Raw genomic sequence first — 21,758 nt, forward strand, 5'->3', positions numbered from 1 at the left:
ATATGTTGCGTGTGTGTGTACACACATACGTTGATACCTACAGTGTTTTGTGTATATTGTGTACATATAGACACACATGTATTTGTGTATGTATGTGTATATATGTATATGTACATATACTGGCACCTATATTGCTTTGTGTATATTGTGTGCATATATAAACACGCGTGTGCTTATATGTGTATGCATGTACACACACATATCAGTACCTATATTGCTGTGTGTACATATATACACATGTGTGCTTATGGGTGTATACATGTGCATATCATACATGTGCACACACATACATCGATACCAATATTGCTTTGTGTATATTGTGTACGTATATACACACATATGCTTGTATGTATATGTGTATATCTCTACATAGGCGTATAGTACCTATATTGCTATGTGTATGTGTGTGTACATATATACACAGGTGTGCTTATGTGTATATACGTGTGTATATTGTGTATGTGTATACACACATACATTGATACCTATATTGCTTTGTGTGTATTGTGTACACATAGACAAGTTATATACATATACACTCATATATGTTCATCTATATAAGTACATACACATGCATACGCACGTACATGTGTATATACCTATATACACGCCTGTGTGTACTTATGTATATGTGTTTATGTATGCATGTAGATATACACATTATGCACACATATATTGCGCTCTTGGTGCTCTTGGCCTCAAGACTCCTTTAGAGTTTTAAAAACTACTGTGAACCCACTTCCCAAAGAGCTTTTGTTTATGTGGTTATCTCTACGGACATTTACCCTATTAGAAATTAAACTATCTTATGACCATTAGGAAAACAGTTTTGACCTTGCGGATCACCCTTTGAGAACCACGCCCCAGAACTGTGAGTGGGCCGAGGAAACGTCCCCCCTGAGAGCTGCCTACAAATCGGCGCGGGCCAGAAAAAGAGGAGAGTGGCAGGAGGGACAAGTCCGGCAAAAACCTCAGGCGAGGAGCCTGGGCATGGGAAGACCCCTCCGAGGGCTCCAGCCAAAGTCTAGATAGGTCGGAATAAGGCCTTTCTCTCAGGAGGTGGCGGCGGGAAAAGAGGAGGGGGCCATGGGAAAGAACATAGCGCCTTGGCGGACTGTGCCTGGGACCGTGCTACATCCCTGAGACACCAATAACTGTATTTGCCAAGGGTAGCTGCAGAAAGGGACCAGAAAAGACGAAAGCAGGCTGACTGAGTGTGGATGAGGCGGTCCACAAGTATCTGTGCACGGGTAGCCCATTTGAGAGATGTTTTTCTCAGAGGGCATCCCTGCCTAAGGAAGCGAGCCCATCAAAGCCACCTCTGGTGCCAGTGATCTGATCTGGCCACTATTTGCACAAAAGTATCAAAGGTTATTATTTAAAGAAAGAAGAAGGAAAAAACTACCAAGAACCAGAGTTGCCGCCATCATCACCTCCATCCCCCCAGGGCTACTTGCAGTCCTGCACCTTGGGAGCTCAAGTTAGAAGCCGAAACTGTCAGGAGCCCCTGGGTTTCCAGCCAACTTCCCTGGAGGGCTGCCTCTCCTGCCCACAACTCCTCATCTTCTCTGTTCTCTGGGACACCTCCTGTTTCTCCTCTCTTTCCCCAGCTGAATTTCTGCTACTACCCTTTCCTTGGGCTGCTCCTCAAGGCCCCATCCTGGCTCTGATGCTTACTGGCCGTGAGACCTTGGGCAGAGCAGAGGGTCATGGGGCTGACAGAGGGCTCAGACTTTGGAGAGCTTCTGGTTGAAATCTCTCATTTTATGGATAAGGTCAACTAAGGAGTATAGATTTTACGTGATTTGCCCAAAACCTACAAGGGTAGCAATTAGTAATATTAAGTACTATTAATTAGTAATATTGATCAACATAAAGTACTATAATCAGTAGTGTTAGTAATTAGTAACATTACATACTAGTAATAAGTAATATTAAGAACTATTAATTAGTAATATTGCTTAACATTAAGTAATATTAATTAAGTACTATATATCAGTAATGTTAGCTTGTAATTGGTAATATTCCATACTAGTAATTTTAAGTAATATTAAGTACTATTAATTAGTTATATTGATTAATATAAAGTACTATTTATCAGTAATATTAGCTTGTAATTGGCAATATTCCATACTAGTAATTTGTAATATTAAGAACTATTAATTAGTAATGTTAGTTTGTAATTAGTAATATTCCATGCTAGTAATTAGCAATATTGACTACTATTAATTGGTAATTAGTAATATTTGTTAATGATCCTGAATAATATTAAGACCAGACATTTGATCCCAGATCCTCAGCTTTCACTGCCAGCTTTCTTTCCACTCCCCTATGCTGCAGCTGACCTTTCTGAGCCTCAGTTTCCTCATCTAAAAAATAGAGATAATAACATTTGCACAACCTCCTTGACAGAGCTGTGATAAGGAAAGAGTTTCATAAACCTTAAAATGCCACAGAAAGTGTGAGCTGTTACTATTATCCCTTCCCTCGGACCCAGATCATATTCCTCAAGGGAAAACAGCCTATTGAAATTCACTCCTTCAAAGGTGGGGATCAATTATGCAATCCAAGAACTTCTAAGCACTTCTCATGTGCCAGGCACCAGGCCCTGTAAAGGTGCTGAGATGGCAGAGGAAGTGGGGAGGAGGGGCAGAGAAGAAGGTCAGGGGAGACCAGATTTAGCAGAGAATCAGACTGAGAATCCTAGGGTGCTTTTGACCCGTAACAAGATTTTTTAAATTGGCACCAGAAATCGTAGCTTTGGACTTGGTGGCATTTGCAGTATTCAGCCTTCATCAGGGCAAAAATCAATCCTACCAATACCCAACTTTCAGGGCTGTGCTGGTGAATATTTTAAAACCTGATCTCCAGGAGAAAAAATGTACACAACACATACCTTTAAGCTTAATCTTCATTATTAACATTACTCCCATCACTTTCTTAAGTCTAGACGATGAACAAAGGAAAAAAGCAAACGCTGATTTGTAGCATTTGCCAATTTCTGAGGCTCGAACTGAGCATTTAACAATCAGCTCTCAGAAGCCAGTTTAAGCTGGCCCCAGCACACCCCCACATTTTATACCCCTGCATTTGTACAGTCCTTTATATCTTCCAACGTATTTAAAATATCAGTAAGAGCCATGAGATCACCACACTAACAGCTCAGACTGGAGGAAATCAACTCAGGCTTGAATACCTCAATGCTCCCCCAAAGTGAACCAATTAAACTACAGTGGAATCTTCCTTGGGAAATCATTTATTATATGCTTTCCTTATAGAGGTGGGGAATCATGGGTGCGGAACGCTGCTTACACTACACTGTCATACTCAGTTGATATATTGGTCAGTTTTGCTGAATTACTTTTTTTCTCTTTTCTTTTTCTTTCTGTTATAAGGGATGGCTTTCTCGCTTGGGTCAATGGGAGAGATCTATTTCGAAATGAAGGTGAAGTAAAAATCAAAGATAATAATTAAATATATATATATAGTTATTTTATTTATTTTTAGTTTTCAACACTCACTTTTATAAGATTTTGAGTTCTAAATTTTTCCTCCTCCCTCCCCTCCCCAAGATGGCATGCAATCTGATATAAGCTATACATGTACAATCATATTAAACATATATATATATATATTTAATTAAAGAAAATTATTTAGGGCAATAGCATTTTGAGAGGCAAAGTCAGTTTGGATGCAACGTTTGGGAGGGGAAGTTTGCGACACCCTCAGGGTGGGTTACCCATAGCCTCTATTAAGGGTCAATATCCAGAGTGGTGAGAGTGCTCCATCATCCCCTCCCTCCAAAAAGGTCAAGAGGACTAAAGAGCCAAATTCTTGACAAGAGGGGAGAGAAGTATATCAGGGAAGGAATTCCTGAGCCTCTTAGATTATTTATCATATTTAATAGGTTATGTTTATTTTTTCTATCTCTGGTAAAGACGTGTACGGCAAAGAATGGCTATGTACTGCTCATTGTGACCTGAGACTCTGTCCCTGGGTGGGCTCAGATTGGTGAACTTTCACCTGCCCTATTATATGTCATCTTCTTTCCATGAGAATGGAAATTCCCTGAGGTCTTACTTGCTTATCTTTGTATCATAAGAGTTTAACACTATGCCTGGTACCTAGTCAGTGTCTAATAAATGCTCTTTATATTTTGAGAATACACCCCCTTCATTCAAAGGGAGGGGAAAGAGAAAGGAATAAACATTTATATAGTGCCTACTATGTGCCAGGCACTAGAGATGTCAATGCACATGTGGGTCACTGAAGGACATTGAAGAGTGCATAGTGGGCATGAGTGGGCTGTGGCATATCACCAACAATCACTTACTAGCAAGAAGTGTCATGAGTTTCTGCTCAGGAAATATGGGACTGGAAAAGTAGCTAGTTCAAGAGCAAGGAATAAGAGATGGCTACCCATTGAGGGTAGCAAGGTGGTGAAGTGGATGGAGCGCTGCGCCTGGAGTCAGGAAGACCTGTTCAAATCCAGCCTCAGACATTTACTAGCTGTGTGACCTTGGGTAAGTCACTTAACCCTGTTTGCTTCAGTTTCCTCATCTGTAAAATGAGGGGGTTAGCTGAGTGTTTCATGTCTAAATCTACAGTCCTGTGATCCATGATTCTATCATCATAAAATAAAAATAAGGGATCAAATGCTGAATGGGTGGGGTCCCTATTAATGGGGTGCTACAGTATATGGAAATAGATAATATAACGCAACATATACGCACACAATACCAGCATGGCCTCTGAGGCCATGAAAGGTAGTAAGACAGGGACACCTTTCTTGAAGGCTGTGGGGTAACTCACAGGCGCAGAGATTTTTGCACTGAGATCATAACCCTGCAACTGGAAGGGACCTCAGACATCACCTATTGAATAAAGTCCAGGGGAACAATTTATGGCGCCCTCCTTTCCAGAATGCTCGTACTTTGGCTTTATGAGAAATGCAGAGTATTGGATTTGTAGTCAGAGGTCTGGGGTTCGAATCCTGCCTCTGGAATTCACTAGTTGTGTGATCTGTGGTAAGTCACTGCCCCAATATGGGCCACAAGTTGATCATCCGTAAAATGAGGGGATTGGAAAAGATCATTCTGAGGTCCCTTTCAGCTCCAGACTTTTGATCTTGTGGGGTTTGTGGAGGCGGGGGGGGGGGAGAAACTACAGAAGACAGCTAATTTTAAATAATAATTCCAAAGTCAGGAAGTTTGTCCTTTACAGTTGGGGGAAGAGAGGAGAAAGGCCATCTGCATTAAATTCTGCCCCAGTGGAGGTCAAGACTTTTCCACCCAGAGCAAAAGAGAGAGCTGTGTTCCAGTTAGCACCTCCTCTTTCAAGTGATGACCAAAAATAAAAGGAGTGGGGGTGGGCGACGGAAAACGGAATTTATTTTCTATTTAATTATAAATGTTTCTCACAGGCCTGCAAACCACCAGTGATTTCCACCCTCCCTTCCCCAGTTCACGAGCCTTCCTCTGGTTCGGGAAGCCCCTGGCGGCTTGGTTTCAGGCCCCCAAACACAGTGGTGTCATTCCAGAAGCGAGGGCCCAACTCAGCAAACAGCTCAGCGCCTTTGTGGGGCTGGGAGAGTCCAGCCTCGCAGTTTGATAAATGAACAGACAGCGAGGCAGCTCCCCCTTTCTTGTTTTGTGTGGGCTCAATGAAGCCTGCCTAAAGAACACCACATGCTGTCCCAGCAACTGATCTAACATTCCCCAACATCTCAGCCTTCCAAATTCCCTTTAATTACGCGTTAATCCCACCCCTCTCCCTTTCAGCCTCTAGTGACAGGTCTAGGGGCTCCACAGGGCTGTGGGAAAAATAGGGCCTCGATGAGGAGGGGGTTGCTGAGGCTACTGGAAGGGAGCTTTTCTGAGCTGGTGGAGGGAGGGGGGAGGAAAGGAGCGGCTGTTCTTCCTGCTCCAGACTCAGCTGGCTTGGCTGTCTTCTCTGAATCGAGGGAAACTGGCATTGGGAGTCTGCCTTGATTCAGGCCAGAAGGAGACTGCTTGCAAAGTGATCCGCGTGATTTTTCTTCCCCAACAAACACATTAAAGTTTATACGTTCACATGAGCTTCGTCCCTGACAGTTTGTACACTAATTTCATGATGCTGCCATTATTCTTTCCTCAACACATTTCCAGAACGGCTTTCGGAGCTCATTTAGAAACCACACGAGAAAGCCAGTCTCCTTAGACTGTAGCTCTGGGAAGGCGGGCACCATTTTGTTTGTTTGTATCTGTGGGATCCAGAGTCATATCTGGCACATAGTAGGGATTTAATAAAAGCTCACAGAGAGCCCATACTTTGTAGATATGTATCTGTATCTATAGGTTTCCCTATGGTTTGGGGGGTTGACTGGCTCTTGGAGGATAATGAATTTTCTCAATGATGGGGTTCCTAGGGGCCTGACAGGGGAGTCTAAAGAAGTCTACAAGAGTGCAGGGTGGGAATTGGAGAGATGACTGTTCCAAGGACTGCTCTCCAGGGTGGAGCAGAGAAGTCAAATCCCCTCCTCCAGTCAATGGGATCCCCGGCTTAATCATCAAAATTATTCACTTTATTTACTTCTGCATGACTTTTGGCCACTTAAAAAATGATTTAGGGCAAATTTTTGCCACCATCGAGGAGAGTCAAAGGAAAGCATTTCTGACTTTGAAGATATTTCCTAAAAACGATCTTGGACCTGTGGCTGGAAGAGACTTCAGGAGCTATCTAGTTTAAACTCTTCATTTTACAGATGAGGAAACTGAGGCCCAGAGGGGTAAAATGATATAGGATCATGGAATCATAGATCCAGAATTGAAAGTTCAAGACCTCAGAGGTCATCCAGCCTAAACCCCTCATGTTTTAGAGGAAAGAAGTGAAGCCCAGAGAGGGAAGGGATATATACCCAAGTCCCAATGCAGCCAAGCTAGGCCCTCTGATCCCAGACCCAGAGTTCTCCCCATTACAACAAGCTGACTTGTCTGAGCAAAGTCAGTCTTATTGGCCTAAGTGTCTAGCTTCCCAGCAGGATGCTCCTAGAAGGGACCACGCCCATTTGGAAAATGAAGCTCCAAATCATTTGTTTAAAAGTGCCATCCCATCACTTGGGAGGTGTCCTTTGCATTTTAAGTATCTCTTAGAGAGGGAAAACAAAGTGTTTCAAAGATGCATGAAAAGCATCTCTGCTAGCATTTTCCTCTGATATGTGTGTGTGTGTGTGTGTGTGTGTGTGTGTGTGCATATGTGTGGAGGTGGCATCAGGTATGAAGGCAGGCCTGGGTTTTCCAAGGCAGTGCTGGCATATGCTCTGGCCAGAACCCACCATCCTGGAGAGGCTCTGGGTACTGGCCCAGAGATGGCCTGTGAGTCTACTGCCCAAGGACCAGCCAAGGTGCTCACCATGGGTAATGCCATAGAAGGATGGATTTTTTTTTTTTGCTACAGTCCCTTGTGAAGAGATTTGACTAAGAGGTAGAGGGTCTTGGAGCCACATTAGTGGAGAATGATCCTGGACCATTGGAACAGAAGCACATGGCTGAAGAACAGAGGGGAAGGCAGCAGTGGAAAGGGGTTAGGTTTGTACCCCAAAGATCTAGGTTTGAATCCTGACTCTGCCACTTATTCCTTACGTGGCCTTGGGTAAAGAACTTAATCTCTCTGAGCCTCAGTTTCCTCATCCGTAAAATGAGAGGCTTGGATTGAATAATCTCTGAGACCCTGTCTACCTCTGAACCTCTGATCTTATGATCTCTCTGAGCCTCAGTTTCCTCATCTGTAAAATGAGAGGCTTGAATTGAATAATCTCTGAGATCTTGTCTACCTCTGAACCTCTGATCTTATGATCTCTCTCAGCCTCAGTTTCCCCAGGTGTAAAGTTAGGGGGTGGACTACATGACCTCCAAGATCCCTTCCGCCTCTGTGTTTATGATTCTAAGTAGGAATAAGAAAGGAGGAATAATTATGTCCTAGAACTGGGCTCTTTACAAACCATATGCTGTGGGGGTTTGGAGTTTTTCAAAAATACACATCACAAAACACAGCTTTTTTCCCCCTTTTTACAGATGATTAGAACAATAACAAGACAAATGATGGTGACGAGGCGTTTACACTTTGGAGCCCAAACACTGAGCAAATCTCATATACTAGACTTATCATGTTCCTTCTGGCAACATCCCCAGCCTTGCCTTTCAGAAAGAGAAAAAAAGCAATTAAGTCTGGTGCCACCTGGCCCCGAGCCAAGTCTATCTCGGGCCATGCATGGCGTGCTTATCAAGTCTGCAGACAGAAAGCAGGGAGAGATAGCGCACCCCCTGTGTGATGCAGTCAGGACTCCAGAAAAGATCCTGGCAGGCTACAGCATGGGACCCAAACGGACAAGAGGAAGTGGGCTGGGACACACTGACAGGCTGGAGCTCAGGCTCCAGAAATCAGCTGCCCAACGACCAGACCGGGGAAGTCCGGACGAGCCATTCACCTGGAATGGACGACCAATTCAAGGCCGGTCCGCAGTGGGGCATGGCAGCCAGGAGAGCGGACTCCATCAGAGGGTGAAGGGGGGCTGAATGTCCGGGGCGAGGGAAGTCATAGCCCCCTGTGTCCCCCCTGGTCAGGCCACATCTGGAGCATCTGGGGAAGGAGAAACTCTGGAGGAGGGCAGCTAGCATGGCGAAGAGCCTGGAGATGGGCAAGGGTCCGTCAGCACAAGGGAGTCAGAAAGCCCAGCCTGGACAGAGAAGACTTTGGGGGCATAAGAGTCGTCATCGATATTTGAAGGGTTGTGTATAGAAAAGGCCAGGTGGTGCTGCAGAGGATGGAGCGCCAGGCCTGGCGTCAGGAAGACCTGAGTTCAAATCCAGCCTCAGACACTTCCTAGCTGTGTGACCTTGGGCAAGTCACTTCATCCTGCTTGCCTCAGTTTCCTCCTCAGTAAAATGAGCTGCAGAAGGAAATGTAAACCACTAGCTGTGTGACCCTGGGCAAGTCACTTCACCCTGTTTGCCTCAGTTTCCTCATCTGTAAAATGAGCTGGAGAAGGAAATGGCAAACCGCTCCAGTATGTCTGCCAAGAAAACCCCCAATGGGGTCAGGAAGAGTTAGATACAACTGAACAACAAAGTGTAAAAGAAGGTAATTAGACTTGTCAGGGTGACCCCAAATGGCAGAACCAGGAGCAGTGAGAGGAAATTGTAAAGAGGCGGATGTGGACAGGATGTCAGGGGAAAACTTTTTCACAAGGAGAACCGTCCCCAAGTGGAAGTCCTGGGCCGATGCCTCGGGATCGCCCCTATCCGTGTGTGCCCGGGCACTGGGGGGCCTGGGCTGGGGAGGGGTCTTGGGGGTGGCTTTGTATCTAGTTGGCTTTTCTTCTGCTTTCTGGAAACGTTTCCCTCAATAGAACATAAGCTCCTGAAGGGCAGGGGCCCTTCCTTAGCACCTTGCCTGGCAAACAGTGACAAATGCTTTTTTAATCATTCATCCACTGCTTTGTTCAAAATGCCTTCTCTGAACTGGCCAGGGAGGGTCTTCACAAGACCCTCTGAGGCAGACGACGAAGGATGGGACAGACTCCTTCCTAGCAAACCAAGCCAACGCCTATGTATTCAGTAGAGGCACGAGAACTCACAAAAAGTGATGAGGGAATCTGCCCAGTCATCGGGTTCTTCCTTTTCCTCCCCGCTCCCCACCCCACAGGAATCACTCCCCTGTCTAACCTCTGGGATAAGTGGTCAGCTGGGTCATTTGGAAGTGGAGAGGGACAATATGCACCATGATAAGTGCTTGAACACCTCTAGTCACAGGGAGCTCACTACCTAGCGACTCAGCCTATTCCATCATTAGGCAGCTCTGGTATTTGGGAGGGGCCCTTTAATTCCCTTTAACTTCCATCCATTGGAACCGGCTTCTCATCTTGAGTCCAGAGGAATAAGTCTAATCCCAAGGATCCCAAGATCAGGAACTTAGAGCTGGCCAGGACCTTGAAGACCACCTCATGCAAACACCTCCTGTTACAAATGAGGAAACTGAGGCACAAAGAGATGAAGAGACTTGCCCAAGGTCACACAATTATCAGAGATGAGAGTCTGACCATCCTTCAAAGCCTGTTCAACAAGACTGCTTTTAAATATTTAGAACCAGGTATCATGTCAGGGGAAACCACTTGGACATAGCTAGGTAAAGAGGAGACGGAGGGTAGCCTTAGAGGGGCAGGTATTGGCACCTGGGGCCTGGGAAAGGCCTCCTGCAGAAGATGGAGCTTGAGCTGAGAACTGAAGGAAGTCAGCGATTCTGAGAGGTGGAAATGAGAAAGGATGGCACCCCAGGCAGGGGGTATGGCCAATGCAAAGGCACAGAGGTGGGACAAGAAGGATCCTAGTATGGCTAATAATATCAGAGATGGGATTTGAACCCACATCCCTTCTCTCTCCTCCCATGATGCCCTGCCGCCTTTCATTTGAGATCACTGCAGTGCTCCCAGCATCTAGTTGGTGTGTACTGGGAGTTTCATCCAGGCATCGTCTCAATAACAAACCGCTTCTATTCAACTTTGCCACAAAGGCCATTTCTGGCATTGTCCCAAAACAGAGCTGGAAATGTAAGATCATCTGTTGGAATTGTTTTTTCTTCCCTTTGCTAAAGTGAGAGGATTCATCTGAATCATCGGATCATCCAGTAGATTCCAGTATCACGGAGGAGGAAAAAAAATGCCTTTTAGGATTAATTCCTATCAAGGTCTAAAAGTTAAACACAAATCTTTTCTTTCAAGTTGGAAGAAAGGGCTTTCATATGATGCTGAAAATGTCAGGCTGTGCAGTTCTGAGCTCATACAAACCCAAATTCCTAAAGCATAGATCTCACCGTGTTACTATCCAGCTCAAGAAAGTCCCATGCTCTCTCCAGCTTCAAGGATCACATTCAAATGCCTCTTTGGGGCATTTAAAGCCCTTTAAAACCTGGACTTGGGGTTGGGAAGACATGAGTTCAAATCCCGTGCCAGAAACGTACTAGCCGCGAGGGCCTGTGAAAGTTACTAAACCTCTCTGTGCCTCGGTTTCCTCATCCGTAAAAGGACAGGGTTGGACTCACTGGCACCAACAGTCCCTGCCTGATCCAGACCAAAGATCCCAAGGATGTTATAGGTCCACCGTTGGCAGGCTGAGCCTGGGCTTTAGGGTTATTTTTCCAGTTGAAGTAAAGAGTTTAAACTAAGGTTTCTACTTTCTTGCCTGATCAAGCCAGGATCAAATAACCACAAGGAAAAATGAGACAAAACAGTACCTAGCATCTAGATAGCAACTGAAGGTTTGCAAAAACATTGTCCAAGCATTATCTCTTTTGATACCATAGCCCTGTGATGTAGGCGCAAGGACTCTCCCCATTTTACAGATGAAAAAACTGAAGCTGAGAGCAGTTAAGCGAAAAAAGAGTACGCCTTTGTAAGAAGAGCTGGCCAGCCTGGGGAGTCGAGAACATTTCCCCATGACTTGAGCCTCCATCATCCAATGGGAGCTGGAAGGGACCTCTGAGGTCACTACTCAAACTCCCTCCTCTTACCGAGGCCCAAAGAACAACAAAGGACACGACAGGCGTCTGCCTCCAAGCCCAGCACTCTCTACCACAAATTCTGTCATAACGAACAAATAATAGTTGAATAACCGAGTGACCAGCGATCCATCCTTCAAAAGTGGAAGCAAGCCTTTCCGACGTCCATTAGCAAACTGGGAACTGGGTCCTAAGTTTCAGACTTCTCTGCAGTTTGCTGCAGCGGTGCCAGCGGGGTGGCGCCAGACTGAATAGAGCCCAGACTGGCATTAGGAAGACCTGAGTTCAAATTCTGCCTCAGATACTTACTAACCACTGGTTGTTTATAAGAAGTGAAGTAGAGGGAAAAGTAGCAGCTAGCAGATGCTAAGAATAAAATGGAGCCTAGGAGACTTGACCTCAAATTCAGCCATAGACATTTACCAGTTGTGTGACCCTGGCCAAGTCACTTAATTCTATTTGCCTCATATATAAAATGAGGGTAATAATAGCTCCTACCACTTAGATATGTTATGAGGACCAAATGAGATAATATATATAAAGTGCTAACCATATAAATGCTAACTATTACTTAGAATCAAGGATGGTTTCCAGGTTGGGAAGGACAGAGATACCCTCAAAAGAAATAGGAAAGTTACATAATGGATATAATATTTTTGTGCTATGATAATGTCAGCTATTATTATCAATATTCTTCTTGTTATTAATCTATATTAATATTCTTATTAACTCCAGAAAGCCAGAGCTTCATGGCTACTCATTTCTCCCTATCAATGACCTCTCAAGTTGGCTGTAAAAAACTATCACCAGTCCAATTTTTTTCTCTAAAACTTAAGAAAAAAATGGCACCCCAGAGTTAAAAGTTCAGAGATGAATCATAAAGCCACAAAGATCTGCTCAAAGGGGGTCTGTCCACCATTATTTCAGAAGGTTTCCCAGAACAACTAAGCCCTTTCTCTGAAGGAGATGACAGCTGCATAGACTGAGACACCCCCAATAAGGGCGAATGGGCCTGGGAGTTTGATTCAACAGGCTCCATTTGGAAACTTTCTGTCAGCACCTTCTGTATTCTGTTCTTGGAAAGCCGACCGGATTTCCAGGGCATCCCTGAGTATTGGCAAAGACTTCCACCTAGAGCTCTGCATTTGTTGAAGGCAGCTAGGAGCCATTGGAAAGAGCATTGGAACCAGTCTCAGATGCTCTGGCTTGGCATTCTCCACTTAACTTTGCAAGTGAGGCAGCACAGGGGAGTGGATGGAATATTGACCTTGATGTTGGGAAGACCGTGAGTTCAAGTCTTGCCTCCAATACATATTGACTGCTTGTCTCTGAAGTCCTTAACCCCTCAGGAATCAAATGATCTAATCAGCTCTGCCATTGTTCCTGGATGGGACATATCAATCTACTCCCCCAAATCCCCACTCCTCATTCTGCTCACCATTCAACCAAAGTACCCCTCCTTGGCTACTGCTTCCCCATTAGAAAGTCAGTCAACCAGTAAAAAACATTTATTAAATACCCACTGTATGCTAGGCACTGTGCTAAGTACTGGTAATATAAAACCAGTCCATGCCTTCAAGAGCTGACATTCTTCTACTGGTCCTGGCATGTAGTAAGTGCTTAATAAATGTTTTTTACTGGTTGACTGAATGCTTTTTAAATTTATATTTCTAACACTTAGCACAGTGCTGGGCACATATTAAGTGCTGAATACATGTTTTTTCATTCATTCATTAATTTGTCCATGCATTCAGGGCCCCAAACAATGCTAATCTGCATTGGAATAGAGGGAGTTTCCTTACCACGATAATTCCCTACACCCATTAAATCATGTGTCTGGATCCTCCCCACCCCTACCAAGATACCCTACACCAGGGGAGTCAAACTCACATAGAAATAGGGACATCAAACCATACATAGGATCCCTGTGAGGATTGACTTAGAAACCCCCCTACACACATTATCTATGTCCTATTGTATTTGTCTTTATTTTGCTAAGTATTTCCCAGTTACATTTTAATCTGGTGGAGACACTTAGATGCACTGGGGCCCACGGCCCCATGTTTGACACCTCTGATCCAGACCACTGCCGCAGCCTCCTGATTGCTCTCCCTGCCTCCAGCTTCTTCCTTCTTCAATACATCTGACCCCCATCTGCAGAGAGGTCAAGATGTTTGTAGAAAGGCCAGAAAACACACTGGACTCTGAGGAGGTGGGAGACCTAGGTTTTAATCCCAACCCCCCACTTCTTGGTCTCTTTACCCTTGGTCATTCTAAGCCCGAGTTTTTTCTCATCTGTATAATTAGTAGGTAGGACTAGATAATCTCCAAGGGCCTTTCCAAATCAAAATCCAATGATCCTGTGACTTGTGGCACTAGTTGATGCTTCCTCCAATTAATTGGAAAATATTAAGAACTGTCGATTAATCAGGGCTAATTAACAAGTGTGGAGAAGCAAAAGGCCAACCACTCCAGCATCTTTGCCAAAAGAACACCAAATGGGGTCACGAGGAGTCAGACACGACTGGAAGGACTGAACAACAGCAACATCGTTAAGATTTAGACTCGGAGGACCTGAGTTCAAATCCAGCTTTGCTTCTTATTCTCTATGTTGCCTTGGGCAAGTCCTTTCCTATCTCTGCGGCTCAGTATCCTCATCGGTAAATGAGAGGTTTGAACTTGATGGCCTCTAGGGTCCCATCCAGCTTAGAATTCTCTGACTATCAGTACGTTGTCTAGATATTTCTTCCATTGAGGTTCTCCTCGGGTGCCTCACCATGAATGGGAGATGGGGGTGGGAAGCCCTGGATTATCAAAGACTAGGTTGAAGAGCTGAAGCTTCAGAAGGTTCCCTCAACCTAGAAGAGCTGCAGGTGAGGGCCCAAGGACAGACTCTGTGTCCTAGGACCAATTTGGTTAAGTTTAAAGAGGCCCATCACTCAAGGGTGTTGGATTTTTCCATATGGGCAACTCTTAAAGACCATCTCCTAAGCCATAGAGGGGAGGTGACCTACAGTGGTAGATAGATCCCTACCCATGGGGAAGGATTAGAGATTCGTGAAGTGCTGAAATACCTAGATGCTTATCCATCAAATTAGTAAATGAGGTTTTAAAGCAATGAAATTGATTTTCTTTGTAATCCTATGTATTTTATTTTATACATTCAAAAACATGATTCAGAGGTGGGGTCCCTAGACTGACTGCCAAAGGGATCCAGTATACAAAAAAAGGTGAAGCGCCCCTGCTTTAAAGGAACATTATGATAATTTCCCTTAGCTAGTCTACTAGAATGCTCAATAGAACCTCTCTAAAAGAAATGACAATGACTTCATTAATATTGACCTAAAGGGTTGAGTGTTCAGCAATCAGCCTTCTAGCCCCATCACGAATGACCCGCAGAAGCATCAGCTCTGAAACCTAACTCCAGGGGTGGGATAAGGGGAAGATGGCATTTTTCTAGTTGTGCTGATTGCTGCAGGTCCTGGAATACCACAGTCTGAAGAATATAGGTTGAGGATCACCCACTGAGCAGTGGATGAGAGTGTGGTGGAGGTGGTCAGGATTCGATACATTGCAAACAAGCAATCATGAAAGTAGAATGATATCAAAGATAGCTTTAGAGAAAGACATAACCAGAAAAAAAAAAAACAACGGGCTAGTCAATGGAGCAATGGACAACACGCAGGACATCCTACAGGTGCCACTGATGATCATGCCATGTTAAAAGGACACGAGGAAGATACCCAGGACATGGGATAGACAGCTGTGGTGAATTTATGGGAGGATGTGGGCAAGTTGCTTAGGATGGGTAGGTGTGGAGGGGTGATCTGCATTGTTGGGAGGAATTCCAAATTGATGAGATGCATTGGGAAACTGGAATATTGACGTCTAAAGACTTTGAGCTATGAAATCAACCAGGTTTCCATTTATATATATTAGCAACCTGACATCAACCTTCAATAGCCACCATTAGCTTCCCATAGAGTGAAACACACACACACACACACACTCACCTTCCCGAAGCTGGCAGCATTAACAGGTTGAGTGTCATTTTTCTCGCAGAAATCCAAGTAGTGCATGTAGAGAGCACTCCGTGGAATGCAGACGCCTTCTGCAATCTCATAATTCTCCTCCAGCCTGGAGAGACAATGCCAAACCAGCCCATTAAGTATCAATAGATTGGTTACTATTTATTGACAATCCATCAATCTAGAACAGAGGAAAGAGCTCTGGCTCTGGAGTCAGACAACCTAGGTTTAAATCCTATCTCTGATACTCGCTACCTTTGTGGCCTTGGGCAGGTCATTTTCCCTATGGGGCAAAATGAGGGGGTTAAACTAGATGGCCTCAAAGGTCCCTTCCAGCTCTAAATGACCTATGGAAAGATAAATAAGAATTGGACAGGACAAGATGGTGTGGAGGGGAATCCATTGAAAAATCACAGATGTGGGCAATAGGAACCTCAAAGATCTTCTAGTCCTACCCCCTCTGTTTCCTTTTGATCACTATAGGCTGTTGAACAGGGGAGTAACTGATGACAAAGTGTGATGACCCTGGAAGAGGTATGCAATGTGCATTGGGAGTGGCAGGGACTTATAAACTAGCTACAATGCTCTAGGCAGGCAGTGATGAGTGCTTGCATTAGCATGGTAGTATCAGAAAAAGAGAAGAGGGGAAACTGAAAGATATTATGAAGCAATGGGGGTATGATTTGATATAAGGGATAAAGGTGAGGTAGGATCAAAGGTGACAGTGATGTTTCAAATATTTATTTTGGACAATTGGATAAAAGCTTTAAAAAGCACCAGTCTGACAAAGTCACTCTGCCACATCTCCCAGTTCTTCAAGGACCTTATGTGGCTCCCTATTGCCTCTTGGATAAAAGACAAACTTCTCAGCTTTGGCATTTAATATCCTGCCCCATCTGGCTCCAGTCTGCCTTTCCAGACTTGTTGAGCACTGCTGACCACACTAAGCCTACTTACTGTCCCTTTTCACTTGACAGGTCATGCATGCCCCGTCTCTTTGCACAAACTGTCTACTTAGCCTAGAATGCACTTCCTCCTCACCTTAGAAAATATTCCATCTTCCTTCAAGACTCAATTCATGTGTTCTATCCTTTGAGGAGACTTTTTTTCACTCCCCAGGGTTGTTAATGCTCACTCCCCTTCCTCAAATGACCTTGTATTTGCTTATCACTTTACATCTTTCATTTTCCTCAGTAGAATGTAAATCCCTTGGGAGCAGAGAAGTGCCTTGTTTTGGTTTTGTCTTTATATCCTCAGCATCTGCGACAATCAATGCCTGGTGAGTAATTGATGCTTGTTGAATTAATGAATGAATTTACAGCCCTGAATAGAATGTAAGCTACTTGGAGGCAGGGACTGTGTGGGTCTTGTCTTTGTATCCCCAGTGCTCAGCAGAGTGCCCAGCACATAATAGGTGCCTAATAAATGTTGATTTAGTGAGCAATTAGGAAACCTTTCCAATAGTGTTATAATTTTGTCTTAGTATCACAGAACTTTACACAGGATAGGAACTTAGTTAATGCTTGAACTGGAATTAAATTTCAATTGACTTCTCAACCCAACTGTCCCACTTGGTTTCACATATGCCTGTCTAATACACTTGATTTTATAATTTGGGGGCTGAATTTTTTTAGGGACAGGATTTTATCCTTCCTTTACTTATTGATTCAGATCATTCCCTATTATGCATTTGGGTTAGAAAATCCATATGCACACACCATTTAAAATATTCATTTATTTATATAACTGTGGAAATTAGCTGACATTTATTGAACATCTGCTATGTCAAAGCATGGTGCTGGGCACTATGGAAGATACAAAGCCAGAGAGCATACAGTCCCTATATTTTCACAAGGAGTTTACAATCCCATAAACACTTTATTCCTGTAGCTCTTTCAGGGTTACTAAGCACTTTCCCCAAAGTGAACCTCCAAAGGAAGCAATGAAAGTATTATTGTGCTCACTTCCAATAGGAGGCAATTAAGGTGGTGAGGAGTTAAGTGACTTATCCAGAGTCATACAGCTAGTAGGTTTTTGGAGCTAGGCTATGAACTGGGGTTTTCTGACCCCAGATCTTTCTTTTCATGGCCTCACACAGTCTCTCTGATCTTGAGCTAATGAAATTCAATACAACAAGCATTTAAGTGCCTAGCAAGGGGAGCATAGATTTTAGGGCTGGAAGAGATCTCAGATATCATCTAATCTAGAGGTGGGGAACGTGTGGCCTTAAGGTGGCTTTCTAGGTCCTTGGGTGTAGCCAAATTTTATAGAACAAATCTTTTTATTAAAGGGGTTTGTTCTGTGACATTTGGATTCAGTCAAAGGGCCACACTTGAGGACCTAGAAGGCCACATGTGGCCTCAAGGCTGCAGGCTCCCCATCCAGAACTTCCTCACTCACAGCAGAGAAAGCTGACTCCATCAAATTCAATCCTTTCAATGAGTTACTCATCTGGCCACTGGACCTAGACGGCTCCAAAGGAGAAAGTGAGGCTAGTGACTTTGCACAGCCCTCCCTCACTTAAATCCCATTCACTTACATTTCATGGCATCGCCTCTCTGATGTCACGGTCCTCTTTGAGAACAAAGGACAGACAGCGGCAGCAAAGAGGAATAAGAGGTCTATCTACTAGGATGCACAAATGAAACAGTCCTTGCCCTCAGGGAGCTTACATTCTAATATCAAGCATAGGCATAGATACTTAATTAATAAAAGAAAATTAAATAGATGGAAAAACAAATAAAAGAAATGAGTATCCTCCCTTCCAAGGCCAGATGTCAGGATGAGGGTCAGAACAACTCTAGGAGTTGGACAGCCAAAGAAAGAATCAATCACCAAGGAAGTATTAAGCACCTACTATGTGCCCCATAGGTACTGTGCTACATCGGTGCTGGGGATACGAGACAAAAATGGAGTCTAGCATCTCTCTGTGGTCTAGTTAAAATAGAGAGACAAACCACTGATTCCACAACATATTTTTCTGTCAACCTCTTCTCAAAGAATTTTAAATGACCACATCTATTTGTTGACCCTGATCCTGGCATTTGGTTGTGAAACAAGCCCCCAGGACTCACAAGGAAAGGTTAAATTACATTATTTTCAATATCCCTGCCAGGAGCAGCAAACTATTGTTATCAGATCTGGGCAATTGGTTTGCAGACTCTGAGCTAATTAAGCGGTTACCTGTGAAAGCCTGATTCCTCCCCAATAACTAAACTTCAATGTGTGTTTCGTCCCTCAGATAGACCCGGCTTCCATTGGAGTCATTTGGGCGGTTTATGACCATTTTAATAAGCTCCATGGACAAATGAATGCAATTGATTTGTAAGGGAAACATCTCTCCTTTGTGAGTTTCCACAGGAATATTATCGAGGCATCTTTTCCCCAAATTCATAGGCCTTCAACAAAACCTCTTTTCAAAGCCCAGAGAATCTGCTTGTGTCCTCTTGTCACTAATTGGGACGTCAGCTACCCTGGCAGAATGAAAAGCTGTTAATTATTTCTCTTCATATCTGACAAAATTTCCCCCTTTTCTCCTCTTTCAGAGGGGATCATTAGCCTGACATAGTGAACAAAGCCACATTAGGACCTCAACTTCTTAATGATCAAAAAAGAAAAATCCCCCCACTCAGTCCATTTTCTTATCTTCTATTTAACAACTTTATCATATTTGAATTTGGCCTCATCCTATTATGGAAAGATAATGAGGCTGCTGGTCTGCTGGCTAACCATTCTCCACAGGACGCATTTTTAAAACCTCACGGAAGGTACAGACCTTAACAGCCTAGAGTTGTCTGCACCAATATTTGCAATAAAACAAGTCATAATGTTGAGAGTACGTTGTCCTCTTTTTAATCTTAAACCTGAGCTTTCCTGAATGCACTTAAGTACATATTTAGTGGGATAATGGAAAATGTTCTGCATGGAGAGAAAACCTGGGTTCAAATTCTGGTTCAGACCAACTCCTGTAAGCCAGGTTTGTTTGTTTTTTTTTTTTCTATAAATGGAGGTAATATGTGTCCTAGTTACTTCAGGGGTCTGCCACAAGGGAAGCTTCTTATAAACCTTAAGAGAGGATGAAAGGCAATATGATGTAGGGGAGGTGAAACCCCTAGCCTTAAAGTCAGGAAGACCTGGGTTCAAGTCTCAACTCTGACATATGCTGGCTGTGTTCTGGCCAGGTTACTTAACCTCTTAGATCCTCAGTTCCCTTATCTGCAAAATGGAAATAATAATCTTGCAGTGAGAAGTAGTCTGGTATTGTAGACAGAAAATTGTACTCAAAGCTCGAAAGACCTGGAGTCGTCTCATTTCTGACACATATTGTCTGTGTGACCCTGAGCAAGTCACTAGCCTCTCGGTGTTTTAGGCAATTCTCTAAAATTCTCAGTGACAAATAAGTAGCAGATCTATATAACTGGAGGGAGCTTCCCCACGCCAATGAAACCAGAGGTCCACCTCCCCCAAAATGGCCAGAAATATGAGGTCTTAAGCCAGTTTTTAAAAGTTTCTGTTATTTATCTCTACGGATTTATCTGGCTCAGACATTTTTAGCAAAAGAAAAATGAATTGGATTTCATAAAACATGTCTGAATCTGAATAACTATTTAAGGCTTTAGAAAAATCTAAAGCCAATGGAAAATTTAGGAAAAACTGGTTTTGGAGATAGCTGAGTCAGCATAGGTAGAAGAGCAATCAATCACTCAACAAGCATTTATTAAGCACCTACTATATGCCAGGCTCTGGGCTAGGTGCTTGGGATAGACGTACAAAGAATGATTATATTTCCTTAAACCTTTACACAACTCTTCATATATCCCTACAGTTAGAAAATTAGCTCCATGAGGGCAGGGATTGTATCAAACATTATTATTTATTAATGGATAGCACTTATTAATGGATAACACTGCACAGTTAAGAACTCAGTTCAATGAGCACAATTTTCAATATTCGTGCATTTAACTTTGATGACTTCATGCATCACATGATTTTATCAGTAATTTCATTTTCACTTTCATGTTGACAACCATGCACATTGGCTGCTATGTGCAGTGGAGAAAAAAAATGGAAGGAAGAGGTGGGCAAGTTTGTGAAGAGGCTGGTATCCTACTGGTCTCTTTCACCCTATCATTCCAGAGTAAAGAACACCCCATGCATTTATTGCATAGAATGCTCTAACACCGCCATTTGACACAGGTAAGATTCAGGTTAAAAAATGTTTTAGGTTTTGTTTTTTTTTTTTTTGGTGAGGCAATTGGGGTTAAGTGACTTGCCTAGGATCACACAGCTAGTGTCAAGAGTCTGAGGCTGGATTTGAACTCAAGTCTTCCTGACTCAAGGGCTGGTACTCTATAAAATGTTTTAGTTTTAAGAATTTTATTTGCTGGACAGCATTTATGGTACTGTAGATTTCATGTGATACAAAAAGTGAATATTGTCTGAAATCAATTTTTTTTTTGCTTTTTTGGTGAGGCAAACAGGGTTAAGTGACTTGCCCAGGGTCCCATAGCTAATAAGTGTCAAGTGTCAGGTCCTCCTGACACCAAGGCCAGAGCTCTATCCACTGCACCACCTAGCTGCCCCAAATCAAATTTTTTTAATTGACAAAAGGTCATAAAATTCTAAGGAATCACTAGTGAGAAAAATATATTGCATGTTAACTAATTTTATTTTGTGTATTGCATTTTATGGGTTATTTCATGGTTAATGTATTAGGAAAAGTGCATGTTATCAGAATGAATGTTTTGTTATAAATAACTGTATGCAGAAAAGTACATTTTCAGTAATCTCTACTGAAATAGTACAGTTTTTGGTGGTTGTAAGAACCTAAGCCTTTATTTTCCATAGTTTTAGTGTATCACATGGCCCCTGCCCTCAAGTATCTTACAACTGGATTGGGAAGACAGGACAGGCAAGCCCACACATATAAATAATTAGAGAAGAGTAGGAGACAGTACATAGAATTTCAGAAAGGCCTTCTGAGGCCACACGATCTAGCCCTTACCTAAGCATAAGTAACCCCCATAGCGTCCCTGACAAAGACCTGAGCTTGGACTTCATTTGTGGATGGTTTGGGGGCAGGAGAATATGAAGTAAGAACTGTGCTCTAGGAAAATTCAGCTGTCAGGAGTGTTGAGGATGAGCTTTGGAGGAAGGCACCAGTTGTTTCCATCATCCTAATGACATGAGTCTGACTTAAAC

At 43.4% G+C, this 21,758-nt stretch overlaps 1 protein-coding gene and 1 long non-coding RNA gene across 2 annotated transcripts in view; one reads left to right on the top strand and one right to left on the bottom strand.

Annotated features, from left to right (window-relative positions):
* RFX4 (regulatory factor X4) overlaps window positions 1-21,758 on the bottom strand; it is a 127,148-nt gene that overhangs the window by 53,378 nt on the left and 52,012 nt on the right. The window contains exon 4 of the mRNA XM_027874158.1: window positions 15,543-15,666. Coding sequence (XP_027729959.1) covers window positions 15,543-15,666 — 124 coding nt within the window. The remainder of the gene's footprint in view (window positions 1-15,542; window positions 15,667-21,758) is intronic.
* Window positions 20,697-21,758, top strand: part of LOC114051721 — a 29,319-nt gene continuing 28,257 nt past the window's right edge. Inside the window, exon 1 of the long non-coding RNA XR_003570194.1 lies at window positions 20,697-20,753. This is a non-coding gene — a long non-coding RNA (uncharacterized LOC114051721). The remainder of the gene's footprint in view (window positions 20,754-21,758) is intronic.

Source organism: Vombatus ursinus, unplaced genomic scaffold (assembly GCF_900497805.2).
Source record: "Vombatus ursinus unplaced genomic scaffold, bare-nosed wombat genome assembly UNPS02003292.1, whole genome shotgun sequence".
NCBI lineage: Eukaryota > Metazoa > Chordata > Mammalia > Diprotodontia > Vombatidae > Vombatus > Vombatus ursinus.